A 25,055-nucleotide genomic window follows, 5' to 3' on the forward strand; every position below is an offset into this window, starting at 1 on the left:
CCTGTAGATAGGTAAAAATTCAATGGCTTCCAGAAAGGACATTTCACTGGAGTATTTTTCCTCCTTGCTAATATGCTCAATCACAAAGGGAGGACCTAAGTTTTCAATCCCTGGTGTATTCTATTTCTATTGGTTTAAATATAAAAGGACAGTAAATAATACTGTAACATGAATTCTACTGTGAGAAAAGCAACCCTACCAAAGGCATGAAAATGCTACTAATGGATAGGATACCTAAGCCAGGGTCCTGCCACCTCTACAACACTCCTGTCAATGACTGCCAGCAGAATCATCACTCTTTCAAGTGCAATATGCACTGGCAGCATACTTTGCAGGAGGCTGCTATGTCCAGCATAGAGGGAGATGGAGATGAGCACCCTATTTGGTGGTCAGTATAAGAGATCATCAATGAAGATGGCAGAAACATAGCAATTACTGAAAATATCTTCTACATAAGCAAGACATTTGGCAAATTTTTAGTGTATCTTATTTTCTCCAGGAAAGATATGAAAATCTCATTTACATTTTTCGCATTATAATAATTATCTTAAAGCCAAACTTCTCATTTAGGCATAGAAGTGGTTTATTTTAACTACGGTCAATGGGAAAGAAAACTGCCAGAAATTATGAGAGTGGCTGTGGCTCTCTTTTGTCTCTCTTGCCTTTTTGTTCAGGTGAGTAAGACTCTTCAAGGAGTCAGTTATAATTGGTGAGAAAATATCAGCCTTGATCAAACACTGGGTCTAAGCATTCTGCTCTAAAATATGGTCTTGACCAATAATTCAGAGTCAACAACCATCCTCAGCAATCCAACACTGAGATCTAGATGGAGAAGAGAGGAATGTAAAAAGCAGGGCAAAAACTGCTTTTTGGTAACAGGAAACAACACAAATAAATAAATAAATTTGTAATAAATATATCTGAAAAATTTGTTGGTTTTTAATACAACCTTCTAAAAGTGCAGCCTAAGAAAGGAGAGGACCTCCTTGCTTCATAAGCATCAAACCTCCTGGATTTTGTCCTGGAATTGTTATATACCCTAGCATTTTGAAGATTATTTTTTCAAGTGACTTCTCATTATTCTAAATAGCATAATTTGGAAGATGTTTAAGAAAAACAGGGGTGAAGTCTCCAGGGAAGAAATCTGTAGACTCCTTTCTTTGACTCTGAAAACTCCTATGCAAACTACTTAGTGCATGTTCAGCACACTCTGAACAGACATTAATATTTTCTAGGGTAGATTTAAAACAGTTACAGAGGGCACACTACCTTTAAATAGATATGGAAAACTAATGTTGTTTCACTAAAAAGTAAATAAATTTACTTCAGGGACCTTATCTACAAGGAGATAAATTACCCTAAGCCCCACAGGAACAAAAGCTGTAAGACAGTAAAATTATATTGCAATAAGTCCCTTATGCAGAAAAATGAGTGGAGAAAATCTAAATGTACATCACAAACTAAAACACCCCAGTCTTCATACACATGGAAATTTTTGTTCGGGACCACTAGGCAGGGAGATGAGATATATATATAACCCTAAAGAATCATTTATACCTGGAATATAACAATGGGTTAAAAATAACAGGCTTATTGGTTTGGAAAGTTAAAGGTGTTCATAACAGCTACAGTTCTTTATTTCCTACACAATTTCACAGAACCAGACAGATAAAAAAGAAAAAACTTTCTGAAAGTTCAGAATATCACCTTTTCATTTTCTATTAATGTGCTAGCTTCACTGGAAACAAACATGTTCCCCTTTTGCAGGATCTTCCTGTTAGTAACAGTTGCACATAAATAAAGTTTTCTAAACAAACATCTTATCTTTTTATGGAAGGAAGTCCATTAATAAGGAATTGACGTCCTTCCTTGAAAAAAAAGATCAGTGCTAATTCTTTCCCATAAACTAAAGAAATAAACTTACACCCTGAGATTTTTTACTCTATTTTCACAGCAAACTGGCTTGTCTGCACGTAGATAAAATGGAACTATTTGGGTTTTCTTATAAACAATATCTCCGTTGCTACTTTGCCCCATAATACTGAATAATGAATTTCTTCCCTCAGTTTTTGATTGCTTTATGGAACTTGTGCCTTATTTCCATTCTACCCAATTCCTGTTAAAAGTATATGGCAGCCTTTGAGCATCTTTCAGCCTGGGAGCTTCAGAAACACACCATAACTTTCTAACATTTTCACCTAGGCCATTATTTCCAGAAAGATGTCCTTTACTTAACAAATGCAGCCAAATACACTCTAGCACCTCTACTGTGGTCTTCACTGACTTTGTCAGCTACAAAGGACATTTCTTTTGCCCAAAATGAACCCTGTTATGGAAAATCCTCTGACATAACCTTCATCTTCTTCCCTTCTTCTCATAACTTTTCCTTCAGACTAAGAGAATTTGAAGTTGATACTGTACTGTATACTACTTGCAAAAAATAAACCACAGACTTTTCTACCCTTGGCTTCAGAAAACCAGCATTGTAACCTATTTAACCTAATGCTGAAAATAGAAATGTTAGTATGTTTAAAAAGAGTTTAGATTTGCAGTGTAATTGTACATCCCAATTTAGAATCTCAATGCCATACTGCAAGGAGATCAACCAAAGAGAATGGCAGAATAATGTAGTCTGTGATTACCATACTAGTATAAACTTAGGAGTCAAAATGCCATAGTATTTTTGTATGAAATTATCTATTTACCTTAAACACATTAACTCTGGGGGATGCAAGAAAGCTCATAAAAATATTTACACAGGAATTTCAAAAGGAAATTTTAAGAAAAAAATTTTCACAAGTGTTGCTAGAAAAATGCAGTAATTTGTCTTCAGCTATGTCTATAAATAAGTACTACTTCAAGGCATCTATCCCAATTTTGAAAGATGAAACACTACTATGTTCCAGCAATCACACTTAGATAACCTAAGAATGGGAAAATAAAAAACCACAATCCTTGACCAAGAGTGTGCATCAACTTTTTTACGGTATGCTTCACTTGAGAAAGGTGTTTAACATATGCCTTAATGCAGATAATTAAGAGAGTGAGACTGAGGCTCCTCTCCTATTTCCTCTGTAGTGAAGTCAAAGATTCCTTTCTGACTCCATTTTGTACTAGAACAGTTTGCTTTCCAAAGATCAGTCTGCTGTAGAGGTGACAGGCCCTGAGCAGGTAAGAGCTCATTACACAGCTTTGGTGATATTGGTTCCTTGCACTATTCTTTGGCATGCATATATAACTTTACATGCTGATTTTTACAGTTTACATTTAGACCACAATTTAGACTACTATTAGTTGCTGGTGAAACTAGAAGACTTGTGCAGGTTTAGTAACACACCTGAGTGTCACTATAAAAGCAAGAGCAATGTCTTCTTCCCTTAGCTCTATTCTTTTCAAAGACTTAGGTTCTCAGAAAGGTTTCCCCCCATTTCTGTTTAATTCTCAATAATGTACTGTGGAACAGTGACCTTTTATAAAAACAAAACCAGAGCACTGCTTTAAAAGGTCACACAGTCACTCAGAAAACAGAGTAGGTATTCTGGTATCCCATGGCAGCACTGGAAACAGGGATACAGGTGATAGCTTGACAAGTATCTGGACAGAACCGTATGCTGAAGGTTTTTGTCACTCGTTGAAACTTTCACCTGTTCTCCAGGACTGCGCCGGAGTCAGTAAGGATACCTTATACAATTTTCAGTTTTTCTGCCTTACTTTTTCTTTATCCTCCTTCTCTCAGCATGTTGCTTCACAAAGATTTTCTGATTTAGAATGATTATTGACAGGGCAGAAAGCTTGGGGCAGTCTCAAGAGAGCTCAGTAAATGTGTACAAAACACTAAGACCTTTGATAATTTTATCTTGTAAGATGGGAGTTTTGGTCAGCTGTAGCTAACGGCCGACCAAAATACCTGTGAATGGCTTTAGGACTGCTGAATGGTTGGATGGTACCCAGCACAGCAAACAAAGGAGCCCATCCAGCAGTGTCACTGTTACCTGTGCTGCTGTCCTCTCTTGTCCCCTCACCTCCGCGTTCGGCAATACCGGTGTTGCAACTGGTGGAGGAGGTGCTCTGCGCTTTTTCACTTCTGGGTTTGCTGTCATTCCAGAGATGTTACCAAGGGACAGTGATGAACCCAGGCTACTGGAACGAGAATTCACCGAAGGGGAATTTGGTGCTGTGGAAAAACCCTGTAAATGGATTAACATCTTGGATTAACATCACTCTTTAAAAACAATGGGAAAGAAAGAAGAAAAACAAGACACATCTGGTTACCGTTTAAACAATGATATGAATAATCATGTATGTTCCTCTGCCAAACCTGCTGAATTGCAAACTCTAACTTTTGGAAACTTCCAAAGGTCAACTGGAACAAAGCTTACAGGCAGTATTAATAAGACAGGAGGCACGATAAGCACCTACTGCGGTTTAACAGTAGTATTGATGGGAACACTGCTGCTGCTTGCTATTTAAAATTTAAAGCTCATATCAAGACTCATAATTACAGTTATCCAAATGAATTTGCAGTTGCATTTAATTTACAAGTGTTACACATTTCTGGAAGCAAGATTTACTCTTAAATGAGAACACTGTATTAATAAAATGCTGTCAGTGTCTCAGGCTTGTCTATTTTGTTATCAATCTCCCTGATTCACCTGAGTCTTCTCTGCAGATTTACATAAGAAAAATTCTGCTGCCATTAAACTATTTCCAATTTATATGCACAATCACGCATAATCACTTACAACTTACTGCAAACAACCATTTAACTTGGTGAAAAGAAGTCCTACTGACAGACACTACTCTGGATTCTAACAGGCCCAGATGAAAGGAGAAACAGAAAATTCAGAATTTCCTTACTGTTAAAAATTACTTTAGTTCTCATTGAAAACTTAATAAAATCACTGGAAAAAGTTTAATGGATTTCAGAATCTTAATACATTTTTATATTAATATGCAAACAGAAACATATACATTCACATAGTAGCAAATCTACAAATACAAAAGATTAGAACTAGGATTCCTTCAAAATGTGCATTTTAACTTTAGTCTTTACTCTCAAATTCAATACCTATTTTTTACTCTACTAATAAAAATCTTGCAAAAAGATCTTTTTCCCCCCCTCAAAATCTGAGTCACCTTCTCCTTTTTTTAATTAAGAGAACCTTCTATATTAAACTGAAGATTTTACTTTTTAATTAAGTTATTTGACTGTAACTTGTTCCCAGAAATATCTTCTGTGGAATCACCACTGATACCACCTCACCATGACCTGGAGCTGAATAGCTCTTCTGGAAACATAGGCTGATGAGCATGGTTGATAATGCTGTTCTTATCACAACACAACATGCTACCACAATTTCAAAACTCTCCCATCAAGGACATATAGCTCTCTGGTGGAATTTTGTCCAAAACCACAGAATACATACTGGCAGGAAACTTAAAGGCCACCCCAAATGCCATTACTTTCAAAAAAAGAAAGATAATTTCTTTCCAAAAGTGCCAAGTGCAAGCTTAGGTAAAAAATGAAAAACAGCAAGATGAAAAACATAATTCACTTAGTTTTGGGACCATTGAGGAAGCACTGATAAAGCATAAAGAGCTAAAAAAAAGAGCATTGCAAAAATATGTATAATACTGGCTCCTTTACTTCCTGGGAAAGTTCCATGTTCCATAGATTCCTGTGAAAGCAACTGAGATGCAAACAGATTTGTGCCTTATCCTGCATTTACTGTGTGTGTGATGTGAATTACTGACCTAGATGCTTTTGTTAACTTTTATGTTGCACACTGCACAGCACACTTCATCTTGGAATAATGTATTTAGCACAAGTGGAGTATGATACCAGTCTTCTCTGACTGAAAGCAGTGTTTGCTGCATCTTTTTTATCACTAATTTCTCTGAATTGAGTGGCATCAATAGCATCTTTACCCTTCTAGGAAAGAAAGAAAAAAAGGTTGAAAGTACAAGGTATTGTTTAAAAGATTAGGTATAAACTTATAGAGAAGTGGCCTTGTCTTGGCCCTGTACCTTGGGCAGTGCAAAAAATAATGACCACATCTGTAAGCTAAAAGTTTTTAGTCACAATGAGTGCATATTGTACAAGGTCCTATCAAATAAAGTTTGTTTACTCCTACAGAAACAACAGGTACATGGAAGGAAATAGAGTCTCCCCTTTTCACACATCTACAAAACAACTGAACAAAACAATTTCAAAGTGGGTTCTGCAGGTATGCTTTGACTCTATTAATTCTTTAGCCTTCTCGATAAAATGGTGGAGAAATTTTAGACAAAGATGTATGAAAATAATTTAAAAAACCCCAAGACCTCCCTCTTAGCACTAAAAATACTGAGTGCTAATAAGATGATAGGCTGTAACCAGTTTAAAATGAATATTCAATCTTCTTTCAAGATCTTGTGGCTGAAGAGCTATCAGAATCCTTTTCCAAGTTACAGGTCATTGAGAAGGAATACAGTGATGAACAACTAAACAGGTTAAAGCTGCTTTGTCCTGTTTTTAAGCTTGGATTTCCTAACAGAAGATACAGGGGGAAAAAAGGTAATACTTCCATGAAACTCTAAGTACTTTTTAATAAAAACACTTGAATGATAGAAAAAAACCCCAACCTTGCAAGTTCATCTATTTTTTCTTTTCCAAGTCCAACCTTTACATCAAGCCCATTATTCCATTACTAAGCATTTCAAGAACGCTCATGTAAATACCCTTGCCCTAAAACAAGAACTTGCTACAGCTTCTAGGGGAACGGAATGAGGACAGTTTAGAACTAGTTTGGAAAGCCCTCTCATGCAGCAACAAGAACTTTGCCTAACTGGAGTCAGACCTTCAAATTCTCCTATGTGTGTAGTCATTTTCATTAGCTTTAAGAGAAAAAACAAAACCCTGGACACAAAACACTGACACAACTGATTATGGTATGACTTGTCCTTTGTTTTAAAACTAATACCAAGAGACAACACCTAACCCAGCTTTTATATTTTACCTTGGGTTAGATGCAATGCAGTTCCTTTCCAAATCACAGGATTTTGGAGGTTTGTTTTTTAGGCAGTTCAGCAAGGCAAAGACAACTATTAAGAGCATACAATATTAATCAAGCAAAATTTCAGGGACATGATATCTACATGCCAAATACTCTAACCATCTCTCATTTCTTGTTTTTCTAATTTATTATCAAAGAATCAATTGAATTTCTCAAATTGCAGCAGTGTAAGTGAGGAAAGCCAAGCTCAGGAATTGAAGCCAATGTTGCTGGCTAAAGAAAAGTCAGCCCTTATCCTCCATTTCATTTGACAAACAGGTTAGCACAAATACTCTGCTTAGATTCCAAATCAGTTCACAGAATCCATGTGCTTAATAAGGAAAAAAAAAAAAGAAAAAATGAAGAAAGAAAAAATCAATTATTAAGAGAAAAGCCATGGAAACTAATTATATAAAGAGCTTTCAAAACTGTCTCAACTTGCAAAATCACAGTCTTTGTTAAGCCACTAGTGTTGGAGCACTTTGCTACCAGTTCAAACAGTAATTAATTAATGTGAACTAGAAAGAAAAAGAAACAGTTTGGTTTGGGGTTGTTTTTTCCCCCCGAATTAAAGCAAACCCAATACAAAACCAGATAGACCAGCACAGGTCAGCAGTCAGGTTAGACACTAGCTGAGCATAGGTTTGGAATGTGTACTGAAGCACAACCATGGATTAGAGCCCATTTCAATTCCATAAAGATATCAGAAGGAGGCAAGAAACAACTGCTGTACCAACCCATGGTGCCATCACGTGTCATCACCATTTCATGTTAAACTTGCCAGCTATGTTTTTTCCCCCTCTCATTAAACTTCTGAAACCCAAGGAACGTCCTGTTCTTTTCTAGTGTACCAAGTGTTTTCTTTGGGATTCAGCAATTTAATGTTAAAATTTTTTTCCTACTAGTTCTTCTATTTGAAATTTAGCTATCAAAGACATTTTTGCAGGGCAAATAAGGACTGCTAAAAACACAGAAGTATGAAGCTAAGAGTACTCTGGTGAGGTATGCATGCCACTCTCGTTTCAGAAGACACCAAGCAGTCAGTTTTCTACAAGATTCCTAAAGTCCCATACCTGCTGAACTCAACACAAGATCTATTGAGAGCCTAAAGCTGAGGCCAGTCTCTGTTCCAAGGTCATCAAACCAGAATGCAATTGTAAACTATCTTTTTCAAACTACCTCCTTTTCAAGATAAACAGAAGTTCTGGTATCTTATGGATACTTGGAAAATTTTGAAGTCACACATAAATAAAGGTAAGTGTAATCTATTAAAAATATAACTGTAGTGCTGTGAGAATTCAGCTTTACAAAAGCAGATGTGTATAAAAATGGAAATCAGCTTATGATTGTTTTTAAAGTATGTCCCTTATACATAACTTTCTTACCCCAAGCCCTGTTATTAGCATTTCCTTGTCTTTCTGATGACACTAAGTGGCATTTAAAGGTCAGCAAGGAAGAGGCTGCAGACTGCCTGTGAGAGTGATTTGACTTCCTGTTCCCTGTCCACACTGCTCAATAAAAATTTTTCAAAATGTCAAGTTCTTTTCTTGCAAGGTTGCTACAGACAAGCCTTTCTTCCGCAGCTCTTTGCCAAAACTCACATATTTGAGCTCCCAGTCTTGTTATGCAACTTCCTTCTCAGAAGTTTTTAAATCAGTAGTAATCAATTGAGCTGTTTTTATGCACTCAAAGTGCCAGTTGTATTAGCAAAAAGTAAGGGTTTTATTTTTTCCAAAAGAGACAAAAAATAAAAGTATCATAAAGGATATAGTTTTTTGCAAGTATATTATGGGTAAATATGAAAGGTAAGATTTACAGCAGGCAAACAAATTCATCTATTCAGTGACAGCAAGAATATTTATGCCTGTTAGATATTTAAACTCCATTAATACAAACCTTTATTGATTAGCTGAATGACACCACAACTGATTACAACTGGCCATATAAAGTGCCAGACAGACCTACTGCACAAAGTGAACTTAGAAGCTGCTTTCCATGACATGACACTGATATTACACTAAATTTGCTCTAAAATTAACAATACAGAAACTGAATTAATCCAAGATCCTGCTTCAAAACTAAAGCATTATACTACAGTCGTGACATTGTTGGGAGACACAGTTTAAAAAACCCAACAAAACAAAACAAAAAAAATATGACTACTCAGGTTTTCCTTTCTAACCAGCCACACTGAATATAGTTTGTTTTTTTGTACTCCCTGAAGCACTCCCTTGTGCTAACAGTCTGCAGTCAGAAGGAAAAAAAGTTAACCTTTTCCTGTTCTGAACTGAAAAAATAAAAAGCATTTTTATATTTTTATGCAATTTACTTTATGCTGCTTTATTATCTTGCTATTGGTAGGAAATTATCTGGTCACACACCACAATAATAAAAGAGAAGCAACTATTTCATCCCACAACAGTTTTTTTACCCAGGCTGCACTGTGTTGATTTTATATGCCTGGCAAGTAGGCTCTCAAGTTCTTACTGTAAAAGTTTTGAGTTATACTTTGAAGTCTGTACAACTAGTGCTACCTTACACTTGTATGAGTCTATCAGAGCATCTAGACAGCAGTTCCAGATCTTGTGGTCAGGGCCCATTTGGTAGGCACCAGAACTTACACAACCAGAACCAGAGATGTCTGAGAACATTCTGTCTCCTGTGCCCCTGCCAGCTCTCCCTCAGTGTGGCCGACCACATTCCTCTAGTTTTAATACAGAGTTTTCAGATCAGACATCCTAGCAGGGCCAGGTGCAATGCAGCCACCTCCCATACAAAATCATCCATTTTGTGTCTCAGTGCTAAAGTGACCAATCTACCTATATGTCACTGTGGAGGTAGCTAGCCAGGTCCACACCATCTGCAATTATGCTGTTTTTCTTCTTGCCTTTGCCATTATTATTTTCCTTGTACCATAACCATAACTTCCCTTCCTAGAAGCTTATCTGATTACTTCTTGTCTTCACCTAGGTTAGCTCATGTGATGGAAAGTGCCTCCACAACTAAGAGTACAACTTTTGTTTCCAGGTCCAACTGATTTATGTTCACTTTGACACTCCTGACGTGTCCAACTTCTTATCCAGTAGAAAAGCTGAAGAAACAAAAACCCAAGGAAAGGAACTAGAAAAATGGAAGCCTCCGGGAAAAAAGTTTTCCAAAACACAACAAGGGACTTAGATACACCGTGAATTTCTCAGTAGGGAACAAGTATGGGTATTAACTCTGGCCCCTTCCACTGCACTGAGGACAACAATGGTGCACAACCAGAGAGAGCTTCCAAGAACCTTCTTTAGTTTTTGTTATACTTCTTGTGCCTTGTACATATAGAAGAAGTGAAGCAATATTCAAAACTCGGTTTCCATTTGAAAATCACATGGATACTGAATGAATACAGCAAAACCCACAGGTAAGTTGATTGGTTTTTTTTAATGAGCTGTCAAATACTATATTTAGAAGTTGAGGAATATAAACATTTTACTCAAATTATTAGGAGATCAGAAAACATGGATTAGGAATACATGAATTCCAGCTAAATGTAAACGAGTCTGTAAACTCTTGCAAATATAAAGAAGCAGATGCAGTATCACCCACTACTATCACCTCCCTCAGTATTCTGCCAGTTTGAGATCACAAATTTAATCTGAGTTCTTCAAAACTAAAGTACCATGGCACATATAAAGTAGTGGAATACAAGTCTAGGAATTCAAAAATCGGTATTAATCAAGCAACTCAGAGGTTGTCAAGTCAGTTATATTTTTTCAAAATTTTATGACAGATCAGCGCTTCAAGAATTCCTCAATGCTTTGAGAATCAAAGCTTTTCAATCACTTCTGTGATATAAAATTAAATGTATTTTCTCCAAATAATTTGTCCTGTTTCCTGTTTTACTTTTCAGATTTTCTCAAGTCAGAATACCTTTCATGCTTAATAAAGCCTATGTCTATTACTGCTACCCAAATTCATTCATGTCAATCTGAAGAAGTCAATCAGTATCAAGAGAAATGGACATAATAATTTTTTTCTACTGCAGCAATAGATGAAAAAAAGGGAAGACAAGCTAACTTGATTTAAATTTTTGCCTTTGTATTATCTCTTCTGTAAGTGACAGCGTGTTTCAAACAAATTCTTTTTTTTTTTTTTTTTAAAGTAGCATCCCAACAACAAGAAAAAAAATAATCTTTCCTTGACAGAAGAGGGTAGCCACATCTCCACAATTCAGAAGGTGGGAGCAGGCAGAATGCTGCCTGGTACTAGTGGAAAGATCCAATTGTATAAATGGATGTTTGGAAGGCACACACATATAAATCCTTTATGTCCTCTCCTATCAGTCTGGACACTGAACTCGTTGCTGTAACCACCAAGCTTCTATCCTGTGCACCTTGTGAATCACAGCTCAGGAACTTGTTAGAAAGAAGAGAAACACAATTTCTTTGATTCAGAGCTGTTACCATTGACAAGTCACTCTCAACTCTATGTAGTTAATATACACTTTCTACAAATCTTTGTAATGTATAATTGATTTCTATTACTGTGGGTTCTGTGAAGGAGCAAAAAATTATTTTGCTAAAATCTGAAGATACTTAGACACAAATGAAAGAAACTTAGACTGCTAAACAATCTTTTCTGAACAAATGTGATCAGCAAAGCAAGGAACGGTATGTCCAAAACAGCAAACCTCAGCTGAACAACACACAAACTGATATGCTTTACACTTAATATTCCACTACTCTCCAGATTCTCAATTTACAAAAATGCAGCTAAAGATGATGAGACACCAAACTATTGAGAGATACTGCAACATTGGTACAAATCCAGTGACATCCATGAAACAGGCTCCAGCACATGTGTGTCCAGTCCCTTAAAAAGTCATTCTATAGGGCCATACATGTTCAGAGAAAACATGAATATAGGTGCACAAGCTTCCAAAAAGTGCCAACCTCCTTTATGCTCTTATGGTGCTCTGCAGCTGAGACCATCAGGCTGAGTGACAGCACACAAAGTATCTGGGTTCTTTTTTAACTTTCTAGATGCCAGATGTATTTTAAAAAACCCTAAAACGCAAATACTTTTGCTTTTGTTTTGTAAATGTAAACCCTAGTGAGAAAAAGCCATCATTAACATGGCATGGAAAACATTTTGGGATCAAATGCTCCTATGCTCCTTGGCAGTTTAAAGGAAATATTGCTACCCATCACTCAGGTGGGAGGTAGGGAGTGCAGGCAGCAGGCACAATTTGAAGTGAATTCCAAAATCAAGCTGAACTGCAGGTGACAGTCTGGGATGCCACCAGATGCATAGGGTAAGGTTTGTTTGCATTCTGTACAAGCGTAAAATGATTCATCTTGACTTTCAGAAGTGCATGGACAAGTTTGTGTCTCATTTGATGGAATGTTCTCTTTTTTCTTTTCCCTCTTTCCTTTAATATAATTTTGGGAAAGTACCAGAATCAATTGACATCTAAAATGCACCCTCCTAGGGCTGATTTACATCTTTCTGGCTAGACTGGTAAAAACTTATTTTCCAGAAGTGCAACACTTTTTGTAATAATGCACTCTCAAAATATATCAGCCTATAAAAAAATCACTGTATTTTGAAAATAGATTTTTCATAACTGCCAAAAAACCAGTACGTAAAGCCACTAGGGGAAGAAATAATAATTTCAAAAGAGTCTCAGAAAGGAATATCCAACAAAAGACAGAGAGTCAGTAAATTCAGCTACTCTTTTCTTTCTATAGCCTTTTTTTTTTGATAGCTACGTGCTTGTAATGAGAGATGTGCAGGGAATTATAAAAGAATTGGTGAATCAGAAAAGGAAATAAGAAAAAATGTGGAAAACATTACAAGTCTGTTTTGGCTATTTGTCCAAGTGGAATAAAAGCAGACATGAAAGAAGTAGAAGAGAACACATGAAGTGAAAATAGGAACAAAAACAGTAATTGTGGCAAAAAATGAAGTGAACATGTTCATGAGATTTGACAAGAAGCTAAGTCCTTGAAGAAATTTAGACATGAAAGTCTGGAAAAGGAGAGGAACACTGCAAAAAGCAGAAGAGTGCAGTGAAAGTGACAATAAAAGTACCGCCTTACATCCTGGAGAAGGAACAATGAACTAAGGAGGCTGTGCAGTAGAGAAATCATGTTTTGTAAGAAAACTCCATGACTGTCCACATACTGGCCCAGAAAAATGGTGATGTCCACATTTGCTTGTCATGAAGGCAGTGGGAGAAAAGTCCAACAAAACTCAGACCAGAACAAATTTAGCTCTGAAGGAGAAGAGGATTGACATAGAGAGATTTGTGAATGTGTGCTAAATATTTCCGTGGTAGGGATTTGATACACAGTAAAACATGGAAATGAAGCAGAATGGAAAAAAATAATGAAAGAAACATTTTGAAACCTACTAAAAAAGGTCCAAAAGCCAATGAGAGATCCAAATAGAAAAACATGTTTTAAAGAAACCTGAAGAAAGAATTACAGAGGAAAATCCACATGGACTCCAAAATTCAGTTCAATCCCAATACAGAAAGAAGATGATAGGAAAATATTAAGCTGGAAGCAAAACAAGGAAGAACATTAGAAAAGAGGCTATTTACACTTTGCCTTGGAAGGGCATTAGCAGATAGAGTGAGAGCACTCTTGGAAGACTGAGGATGGACAAATCCACATTTTTGCAAGCTTGAAAAAGTTGGTTTCTCCTTTCACTTACACTTTTGCACTACATGAAAATAGATTAGCTCAATCCAATAGTGTTGAACAACCAAGCCAAAAATCAAAATCTGTCTTTACTAACGGTCTGGCAACAGACTTCAGGAAACAGGGAGTTCAAAAGTTCAAAGACTGACAACAGAAAAAAAAAAACATTTTTCCACTGGTGTTAAGCATTCATCAATCATAAATAACAAAAAATGAATCAAAAGTCTTGAGCAAAATTAATTCATCATTCTAATATGAATTGATTTTTTCTAGAATTACTAATTCTTTTAAATCAATCAGCCAATGTTTTTGGTTCATGGAAGACAGGAGTTGCTACATCTGCAATATATGTCCTCCTGAATTCAAAATATTTAAAAACTATTGCAGAAGAAGGTATTCTCTGCAAATTCTTTTAACATATAGAAACTATTAAACTACTAGACTTGATAATCTTCAATATATTTTCATTGTAGATATGCCAATTTATGCTGGAGGAGAAGATGGAAACTCTACATAAAACATAATATTTAAAAATATCTGCCTTAATGTCTGCATAGTCAATTTTTATGGTGACCAGAATTATGAATGGAATAGTTCCTGGCATGAGCTTTCTGGGTGTGGATTTATTTGGTTTTGGAAAAATAATTTCTGTGTTTTACTGAAAGTATGTTTATTCCATTTGAATTAGAAAGTGTTTTCTCCACATTTTAATGAAAGTGTTGTTGGAAGAATGAAACATGAATGATCAATCCTCAAAACTTTCAGTATCTTCTGACACATATGACTATTGGCCTCTGAAAAATCTCTACTTATTATAGCTGTGGATGAATGAAGAAAATCTACTGAGATTCAAAGGCAAATTTTCATCACAATCTGCAGAACTTCTCTGAAGTCAAAGCTCTGATCTATTCAAGCTCAGGGATCTGGCATCCAGCTCCAGTCCTTATAATCCAACTCTGACACAAATACTTTACTAACTTACAATGCATTCCTGCAACAACTTTTCCCTTTGAAGCATGTGGTGACTGTAGCTGGTTAGCTAGAGGGAGACAATCATCCAAATGTCAAAGCAAATTTTCAAAAAGGAAACTTTACACTTTGTAATGATAAAACACTGCCAAAGATATTACTGAAAAACAATATAACCTCTGAAGACTTTAAAACCTAAATTAGAAGAACAAATAAGCTTTTGAACTCTAAAATTAGTGCAAATCTTAAAACAAATCCTAATTACAGAGTCACTAAGAAGATTCTAGCAACAATGAATCAGAAGTCTGCAGCCAGGAACTTTATAGTTTCAATTAGCTCTTTCAGAAGTTTGGATGTGCAGGTGTGCATGTACATAACCTCTGTGCACACATACACGGATCTGCACGCAAACACAGGGATGTATGCACACAGCTTATCACTTTGGGTTGCTCTTCCTGATATCTGCACCCATGTTTGTGCCTCAATGCACATATACCTTCTACACACTGAGTAAAATATGCTGATCCTGAAGCCCAAAGGGCTGGCCTAAGCAAGCTCCCTAGCTCTCTGCATCTTTTACACTTTTCAGGAGTTTCATGAAAACTTCTGACTGCAAAATACAGCACTGGAGCAGACCAACCCTTTAACAAGGTATGACAGCTTTCTGCCGAAGACAAAATCAAAAGACAAACTCACATCACGCTTACAGCTTGATGGTCAGGAACTGATGGCAACAAACCACTTTGAATTATAACAGTTGAATATTTAGTCCCAGATCAGCATCAGTGGTCAGAAGTGAAGGAGTCAGGAGGACACCATGTTAGAGTACAGGGGTGGGGAGAAGGTTTAAAGACAACACCCTCCTGGTGGACAATGGATAGAGCACATCCAGGTATGGTACACAGCCACCTTCTGTTTGATAACACTTACAGATTGATACCTGCAGAAATTAAATTTGTCTCATCAAAGGAGGTGATCAATTTGGATGGAAAAATACCTATGTTTCTACTTTGAAGAAGTCAAGTGAAATCATTTCAGGATTTGAATCTTCCAGGACCATGAAATTCAAATCCAAGCTTCCTCTCCATCTTGAAGAATGCTCCAAAGACTATCCTCTTCAGAGAAAAATCAGTACCCTGATCATGCTGGCAAAAATCATGCAAATTCATTAATTTGGTTCAGAGGAACAGGCTAAGAATAAAGAAGAAGACCCTCCCTTTGAATTTGCTTTAAAGTAATGCTTGAACACTATTTTAATACCATTGGTCTTTAAGTCTTTTCCTATTGTGAGCATTTTTTGCTATTCTTTCAACTCTTTGTCTAGATCACTCCATCTTCTAAATAAATGTGAAGCAATATTATAGGATAATACCACAAAGGGAATGGAAGTACAGATGTGTTGGAGACCAGGCTACTTCACTCTTTTCCCACTTTGTGTATACATATATAAAAAATCATAATTTTATCTTCCTTTGCAAGCCTGCAAGGTTTCTCCAAGTCAAAAAAAAAAAAAACAACAAAAGAAGTGATATGTCCTTAGGAAGCCAGAGCTTGACTTGTCAATGTTTATTATTCCCAAGAAAGTAATTTTCCTACTGCGTATAGCCTTGTTTCTTTGTGAATTTAGTGTGAAGTACTAAAAAAATCACACCTCTCCAATCTATGTATTTTCACAGAATGGTGTACTACAGTTCACTGGAGGGAACCCTCCACTGTTCAGTTTTGGCAGAAACTTTTCAAGCACAGTCCCAAATTTAACTGACTAACTACAGAAGTTAAAAACCCATGGAAATAGATACAACATATACTGACACTTGGACCTCAGCTGGCACAACTACAGCCTAAATAGGGCAACCAGTGCTGGGAATTCACTTGTGGGTACACACTGCTTCAGATAACAAAGAAAAACCTGCTTTTGCAACAAATTATTGGTTGGTGAAAGCCACTCCCTTCCTTTGCCACTGTTTGCAATTCATCTTCTACAAGACTTAACATGTTTACTTTGGGGTTTTCTCCTTCCCCAGTGAGAAAACTCTCTATAAATTAGGCAACTTCAAGGGGTTTATCTGTGCCACCTGTCCATCAAAAAGCAATGAAGGTCTTACATTTTAAGAGATTACAGTGAAAGTGTCAGAAGACTTTTGCAAACCTGAAGTAGGACAAGAAGGAATGATTCTAAAATGGACTAGTGTAGATAATGACTAGCAACTCATAAAGGACATAGTCCAAAGCCAGTTAAAACCAGCAGGAATTTTTCTATTGGCTCTAGTGAGTTCTGCATCGAGTCTCCCAAGGTCAATATAACTGTATGATGCCAAAAGAAAGTAGTAATACTCTAAATTATGCTGCCACTGTCATTTCTCCAGAAAATTGTTTCTTCAGTGTACTTTCAAGCTCAATGAAAATCATAACAATGCCAGGTAAGAAAGCATAGCTCTGATTTTTTACACATAAAATTTGGCTCCAGATAGCCATACTTCAAACTCTTCTGTTAAAGAAATGAAGCAAGTAAAGGACCTTCAACAAAACACATATGAACTGGATCCCAACAAATAGCAAGGATTTTTTTTTAAAGCATGATCAAAACAGATTGAAAACCAAAACCCAGAGAACCCAATGCATGATCACATACCCTACACTGATATATAATTAGTTCTCTAAATAATTGGCAGGGGTTTAAAAAACCAAAACACATATTGAACAACATATGAACATGTCTAAAAAGCTAAAAGACCTCTACTTTCACTCTTAGCATGATTCTTTCTTTGATGTAATTTTCAGCCACAGGAAATTAAAAGTAGAACAATCCATTAAGTTCACAATCAAAACAAAAATCATTAAGAAGTCCCAAAGTATTGCCTTTTCATAGACAGAGGATAAAGTGTTTTTTTTTCTTCCTAACTCAAAGAAGTTGCATAGGATATATTTTCCCAGCTCCCTTCCCCCCCCCCCCCCCCCCACTTTTGGATGAGGGGGGAAGAAGGTATCAGAACTTTGGATAGGCAAGTTGCTTTTAATTAAATACTAGTTAACAACTTTGTCTGACTTGTACAACTGCCAGTATTTTTAGTTGATATCGTCTTTCTGACCTGTAGCCCTTAAACTAGAACAAGGACCTTGTTTATCATTTGTTAAATGTAGACAGCACCACTATCCACTATTATCCCCCTCCCACTGCTGGTGCACTAATCTCCCATGCCAGCTGCTCAAATGTTTACATCTGAAGGGCTTTCTCTGCTTGTGCAGAAACAGCCTCTGCACAATATCTCTCATCTGTACATTTGCCAGAATCAAGCAAGAAAAGCCTCCCTGCTGGAATTCTTGATTAATAAATAGTCTTAAATGTTTCTTCTTCCCTCCCCCCTTCTGTCAAATCCATTGCCATTAGGTTTTTACAAGGCAAACCTCCACAGTCCATTTACTGGCCTGACTCTTGTCCTGTGCAAACAGCTGTAAATCAGAACAAGCTCCATTTAGAGTCAATGAAATCACACCATCTCTGCACTGAAACTGGGGGAGACTGAAGTCAAGATGATATCTGAGCATTTGCTGGGATGGAAAGAAAAAAAATGCTGCCATCAGAGAAGGGGGTGTGGGGAATTTCACACTAACAACATAAATCTACTGCCAATCTCTCCATCTCACTGTGTCAGTGTACTTCAGAGACTACCTACACAATTTATAACCTACACACTGGTCACACCTGGCTCACAGCAGGTCACTGAGATTCTGAACCAGCAAAACACCTCAACAGATGCTTGGGATGGCACCGAAAAAGTCAGTGGGGCCAATGCCTACAGCTAATTTCCTATTTAAGACTTCTGTAGGGCTATGTCTTGCTACCTGCCTTGATCTTCTTTCTCTTCTGCCCTTCCAGCTGACCACCTACAAAATCAGAAATATTTTCCTTAGTTTGCCCAAGTGTTTTTAAATCTGCTTAAAAGTGCAAATGACATTGAAAAAAATATTCAAGAAAGATGAACTGACTACTTCATAATGTTGAAAAGTCTTTAAAAAGATTGATCACTATTTGCCACACTCGCTCTGCTTCAGTTCTCATCCCAATATGTTTCTTAGAATTCAAATGAAGTATTATATTCTTGAAACATTTCAATGGCTGAAATTATTTGTAGTCCTTTCTGCTAAGCTCCAAGGGGAGGAACAGCATTGCAACTGCATGTAAAAGACTTAAAAGACCTAATGTAACAGTTGTCTATTAAATAAAGGAAGAAAAGAAGAAAGAATACAAAACAGGCTACAGGTGTTAGATGATCTCTTTTTGTAGTGATGAACAAGTGCAAAGCACACAGAGAAGCACATTCAGTGCTTCACAGTCTTTGCTTCATACAGACAACTCTGAGTTAAAGGAAGACCTGTAAGAGCCACTAAGTGTTATGTAGGTCTGACTTTGCATGAGAGAACTAAGCCATAAAGTTGACTTAGGAAAACTTCCCCATCAAAGTAAAATGCATTGTGTCCTGTCAGCAAGTGTTTTACAAATCCTCCCTTACCTGCCATGAGATGTTATTGAGACATATGGTTTCACACGCTAGCAAGCAGCTCAGTTTTGCCAACTAACAATAATGCACAGAACAAATATGTGTGGAAATCATGAGATCATCTAATTAAAAGAAATGTTATTGTATGCCACTACTTTTAATGAAATCGAGTCTTCACTGTCCACAGAAAAGGCTGGAAAGAAACCAAATCCTATTAGCGCTCATGCCTCAGAAATTGTTTGCAAAAGAAAAGAAATTATACCTTAACTGGTGCTGAAAATTTTTGCTGTATCTAAAATCTACATATGCTAATAGGATATTTTAGACTAATATAATGAATCTATGTTTACATGGGATTCAGATTATGCCACTACAAAACAGGTTTTACTGCCTAAAAAAATTTCCATTGTATATTAGAAATATGGAATCAATGACATACTATTAGTTGTTTCTGATTTCATCTAGTAAAGGGCACTGGCATAAACACACACAAATCCTTTCACTACAGTAGTTACCACTGGAAAACCTGACAAGAAATTCCAATTGTGAAAAGCCTGATCCTGGTATAAACTTTTGTTTAAAGGTGGTATTTTCCAGACCACTGCATGCTTGCCACTAAGAACAATATGCTGAATGTGTTATGACCAAATGTGAATTACAAGGCTATTACAGACTATTAAGGGGTTCTGGTAATATTAATTACCAAGAAAGCAAAGCCTGAGTGGTTGACATGTCACTAGAAAAATCTCAAGTGGAATTTTGAGTTTGTCTTTGGGTATTATTTAATGTGCTTTTATTAATGCAAATTAAAAGCCATTGGTCTTATTAGCTGCTGCTTTATTCTACCTTTTTTTTTTTTTTATGAGTTAACTTCAGAACTTTTCAGTGAAATCAGTAACAAAAGATGAATCAGACATAAAAGGATTTGGGTGGTTAAGGGTGTGTCACCAGGTCTTAATTAAACATCCCAGGGAGATATCTGAGCCAACTTACGCCAGACTGGCTGGGTACATCACCGTGCAGAGAATGATGCCATACAGCCCAGGTCTGGAATTGCCACACACAAGCCTAACTTAGCATGCTCCTGTTAGATTATGCCTCCCTAAATCACAATGGTTTGTGCTTTCCCATCAATAAGCCTGACACATATCCCCCTGATGTGCTCGCTTCCCTTTTGGTGCCTGAATTCTGCTTCTGGGCATGCTGAGCATATAAAGTGTGGAGAAACCATGCTTCTAACCTCCTGCCTAAGTTCCAACAGGATCCATAAAATGTACAAATCTCCTTCTTTGTCAGCCAAGGGGCCTGATCCAATAGATATGTTTAAAGCACAACTAAGCAACTGGGCTTCACAAAAATGAAACTGCCTGAAAAGGCAGCAATGGTATTTACCTCTTGACTCCAAACCCCTGCCACAAGTTTGATGATTCAGTAAGAGTATGGTAAATCCAGGTCCAAAACCATTGTTTAGGTGAGAAATTACAAACTTTCCCCTCTTGTGAGGAGAGCAAAACTACTCTCTGCTCAAGGACATGAACATGAGTTTAGCTAAAAAGAGACTGAGATCAGGGCATTCATCTGGGCAGGAAGCCATTTGGCTCCTCCAGTTCTAGCTTTAGTGACTACTTACTTGCTGGATGTAACATCTGCTTAGCATAAAACACAGAAAAACGTCTCTGGCACTGGAAGCCAGAGCTGCCACTGCACTTAAGTTGGTTCATTACTGGTCTGAATAGTTAAGCTTGCTCTTGCTCTCTGAGTCACTGAATATTTGGGTATTTTTACAAAAGGATGCTTCCCACATCAAGAATACCTCACAGCTTTGTTCCAGGCAGTCTCCAGCCCAGCAAGCAGTTTGGTTTTCTTTTTTGCAAAGGAGGAAATAATTCCCTGGTGCTGATATCTTTAAAGGCAAAAAAGAGAACTTAGGTCACTCAACATTTTGGAAAACAGTGGTAGGAGGTAATGCTCTAGAGTAAAAGCTTTAAATACCTGAATCTAACAGCTGATTTGAGATTTGAATCTTGAGCAGAGGCAGGTAACAGACACAGATGGGCAGAGTTTAACAAGCAACTCTTGCTGTGAAGATTTTAGTGGATTCAAAACTTGGGAAATCTGACTCTCAGCTGCTGAGATTCAGGGTCCAGACACCCACACTGTCAGGTATTTAAAACAGGCACTGCCAGGCATAGCTGTTGCCAATTCCTTTTGTAGATATAACACTACTCAAGTCCTTTTGGTTTGACTTAGTCCATTTCTCTGTTCATATCAGAATGCTTCTTGACAATATTTCCTTCAAAACCTCCAGCTAAAACCACTGCAGGACCTGAAGATTATGACCTATCTTTTTAAAAGCAACATGAACATCAAGAGTTGTAAAGATTTAACTCTGAACCACGCATTTTGAAATAAACACACAGGTTCTGGTAACCACTGACTACCTGATAATATTTTATTTAAAAAATAAAAAACCTTCATGGTCACAAAAAGAAGTTTAAATCCAACTTCTACAAACTTAACACTCAGAAGTCAAATGGAGGGAAGTCCACCCTTAATGATTTCTTTTCAAATCTCATTATCTTAAGCCACTTTTGTGTGGTGAGGACAAGAGCTGACAAGTGATTTTTGAATGCATGAAGTTGGCAAATACCAGCTGAGCAGCACAGACAGAACAGGGGTCAGCTGACATGTCTCTTCACCAGATACTGTTTTTAATAGCTTGTAACTTCACCATGCTTTAGCCATGGATCTGAGACTTTCCATTCCAGGTGTCTGCCTCGGGCTATTTTTTTTTTTTTTATTTTTTTTAGCCAGAGTAGTTTGGCTGGTTCTGAGATGACTTTTTTTACACTAACTCCAAGGATCTTTTCTTTGAAGATGTCTAGTAACACCACATTGTGGAGGAAAAACTTGAAGTGTGGTGGTGGCAGGCAGCCACTGTTTCAAGGTCCTGCCTTCTGCTATCACACATACTGTAAGAAAAAACCTAAAGATACTATAATATGCAAGACCATCTATGATTCACAGGAGTGAAGACAGTTAATATCCTGTAAGTGCACACCACAAAAGGAGGTGGGTACATCTGCATCTCTCCTGCAGCCATAGCCTGGCTGAAAGGCACCTTCATGATCTGCCTAATCTATAACTCTGCTCTGAGACAGAATAAAGTACATGTAGCTCATCCTCTAGGCATTTTTGCATGTTTTGTAGATTAGGGGATGATAAGGATTTCAAGTAATTTTAATTGCGTGCTCCCAGTGAAATTTCCATGCAAATTTTTCTCCCTCTTGTATTCAAGTTTAATTTCTCTTACTATATATAACGCATATTGCTTCCTGTCCATCAGTAGATAAGGAGAACTCAAGTTCGTCATTGGCATCCTTACTATTGAAATTCTCTCAATGCCAGCTTAAGCCTTGGGTAAACCTTTTTTCTTACCAAGGCAAGTTAACAGTAATGAGTTTTTCTTTTTTTTTCCCCACAGTGTATCACAGGTTATCAAAATAAAACTAACTCTACTGTGATGGTGAACCTTATGCTGAGATATACGGTATTTATTAGATCTCTTTTGCTTCTAATCATGTCAACAGCTGCACAAATGAAAATATTTATAACTGTATCTTCCCTAGTGTCATCCTCTGGCATCTACCTACCAGCTTACAGGCACCCTTTAACAAAAGACCGGGGCTAACAGCCCTGACTGCTGCAGCATTTAGACAACTTTCCATACTCAGTTTGTTGAGTTTCATACTTTGCAAACAAAATTACACTATCAAACATTGCTTCAAGGGCAGATCACAACCTATATCCTGGACAGAGCAAAAACAGCTTTAACTCTACAAAATGCAACATAAGTATCCCAGGATTTGTCCCTACTAACAAGAAATAAACCCACTCTAAGTGTTGTCAGGAGACCAAGAAGGGAGAACATGAAACCAGGAATTTAAAGCAAAGGCGATTGCCAAACACAAGGAAATATTACAAGCGGATGGCTGTTAACTTCCACCTAGATGACATGGCCAGTAATCTCATTCCTATTGCCCTGAACAGTACCTGCCTGTGTGACATGAAATCCCTGACAGGAAAAGATATTACCTGATCACCTGGGACCTGACATGGTTGAAGAGAAATAACATTCACCTGACTGTATCCGATTCTCTTTTCACCCATTCTGAACTGACAAAGTGTACCATGAATGGTGTAACTCCTGCCATCAAAGAGGGCATAGAAGTTACAGCTAGAGTACACGGCTCTGAAAAGGTAAATCATAAATATTTTTAAAGCCCTTATATGGAAAAGAGTTGCTGCTACCACTTAAAGAAGTGATTGACAGGATTATTAATGTAGCAAAATTCTTGATGATTTTCTTCTCGAGAACAGAACAGAACTTTCTGGAGAACAATCTTGCAATTATTCAGGTATATTTGTTTTATGAAATAAAAACAAACCAAAAATCCCCCACACATATCTTCAAAATATCTGATAGCTTTGGTATTTTAAATTACATGTTTCTTTTCCTCTTGTAGTTTTGCATATGAACTTATATAATCATCGCATGACAGACTCATCAAGCAGAGAACTACCGGACTATTTGCTTTATTTAATTAATTGATTCCATAATGGGTAAAACTTACATTCTGAAATACACTGAAAACTAGTTATTTTTAAAATGGGGCTGATGAAGTGCTCATGAAGATCCTCCATTGCACTGCTGCAGCCCTGTTTGAACTAGAGAAACCCCGTGTGATAAGACTTTGTGCTGAAGTTTCAAAACCTCAGATAAGTGTTCCTGGCTGTACTTCTAAACATTTGTTCCCAAGCTGATATATTACATAAACAAAGTCCACATCAGAGCTACACATCGTTCAGCACTTGGGACGTGTTTTTTCACTCTTGATTTATGAAAACACGAAGGCCCCAAAAATAAAACCGGCTAATTTTAGTACCATGTTCCAATACCGTGTTTTATCTTGATCAACTGTTTATATGAGGACAGTGACACCAAGCGGCAGAGAGAACTCAAGTTCCTTTTTTTTCCCGCTGCCCTGAACTCGAGCTCTGACAGTCTGCCTTCGGCACAGGCAAAGCTGCATACACTTAGCTGTGCTGCAGCTTCCAACTGCTTTACCTGATGTTGTGTATTTCAATAGCATTTGTGTTGTGAAAAGTCAGCCTGGATATAAAACTGATCTGCTTAGCACAAAACTGATTTGTTTTTCTTCCCAGATTAAGGGAAAGGATTTCTGCTTCATTTACAATACAGGGGTTGGATTTTGTGTCCTGCACTGGTGTGTGGTGTAATGAACTGCTGCACTTTGAGAATTTTCATGGACAAAATTTTGTACATTTCTTTACTCCCTCTCTAGGATATCAAATTCTTTTCACCTTTACTTTTGCTGATACTGTGAAAAAGTGTCCCTTCACCTCAAGCATAAATGTTGACTTTGCCATCTTGACTTTGAAAATTTGCTTCTTCATCAACAACTGATAGTATTTTTAGAGTCATTAATAATTCAAATAATAATTAGATAAATATGCCACTGAGAATGGTTTGGTGATTAAAAAAGGAATATAACTTGTGCTTGAATAAACAACTAAGCATCTATTATTTCTTATACTTTTATTCCATTTCTTCATATTGCCCAGTTTAAACAAAGAAGCAAATCAACTCCAGAATAGAATCATTAACTTTTCTTTTCTACAATTCAGTATGGTAGGTACCCCAACCCCATAATAGTGAGAAAAGGATTTAAACTGGGCATATGAAAATTCATGCCTTTACCTTGGTAGTACTTCACAAATTAACTATTTCTCTATAGGCAAGAAAAATTTTCTTGATCCAGTCAATGTAATTCCTGGTA

The 25,055-nt window shown here is 37.0% G+C and overlaps 1 protein-coding gene across 3 annotated transcripts in view; it reads right to left on the minus strand.

Annotated features, from left to right (window-relative positions):
• Positions 1–25,055, minus strand: part of COBL (cordon-bleu WH2 repeat protein) — a 156,314-nt gene that overhangs the window by 68,551 nt on the left and 62,708 nt on the right. For all 3 annotated transcript variants that reach the window (XM_059469673.1, XM_059469667.1, XM_059469690.1), the window contains one exon: positions 3,993–4,187. In XM_059469673.1, coding sequence (XP_059325656.1) covers positions 3,993–4,187 — 195 coding nt within the window. The remainder of the gene's footprint in view (positions 1–3,992; positions 4,188–25,055) is intronic.

Source organism: Ammospiza nelsoni, chromosome 1 (assembly GCF_027579445.1).
Source record: "Ammospiza nelsoni isolate bAmmNel1 chromosome 1, bAmmNel1.pri, whole genome shotgun sequence".
Lineage (NCBI taxonomy): Eukaryota > Metazoa > Chordata > Aves > Passeriformes > Passerellidae > Ammospiza > Ammospiza nelsoni.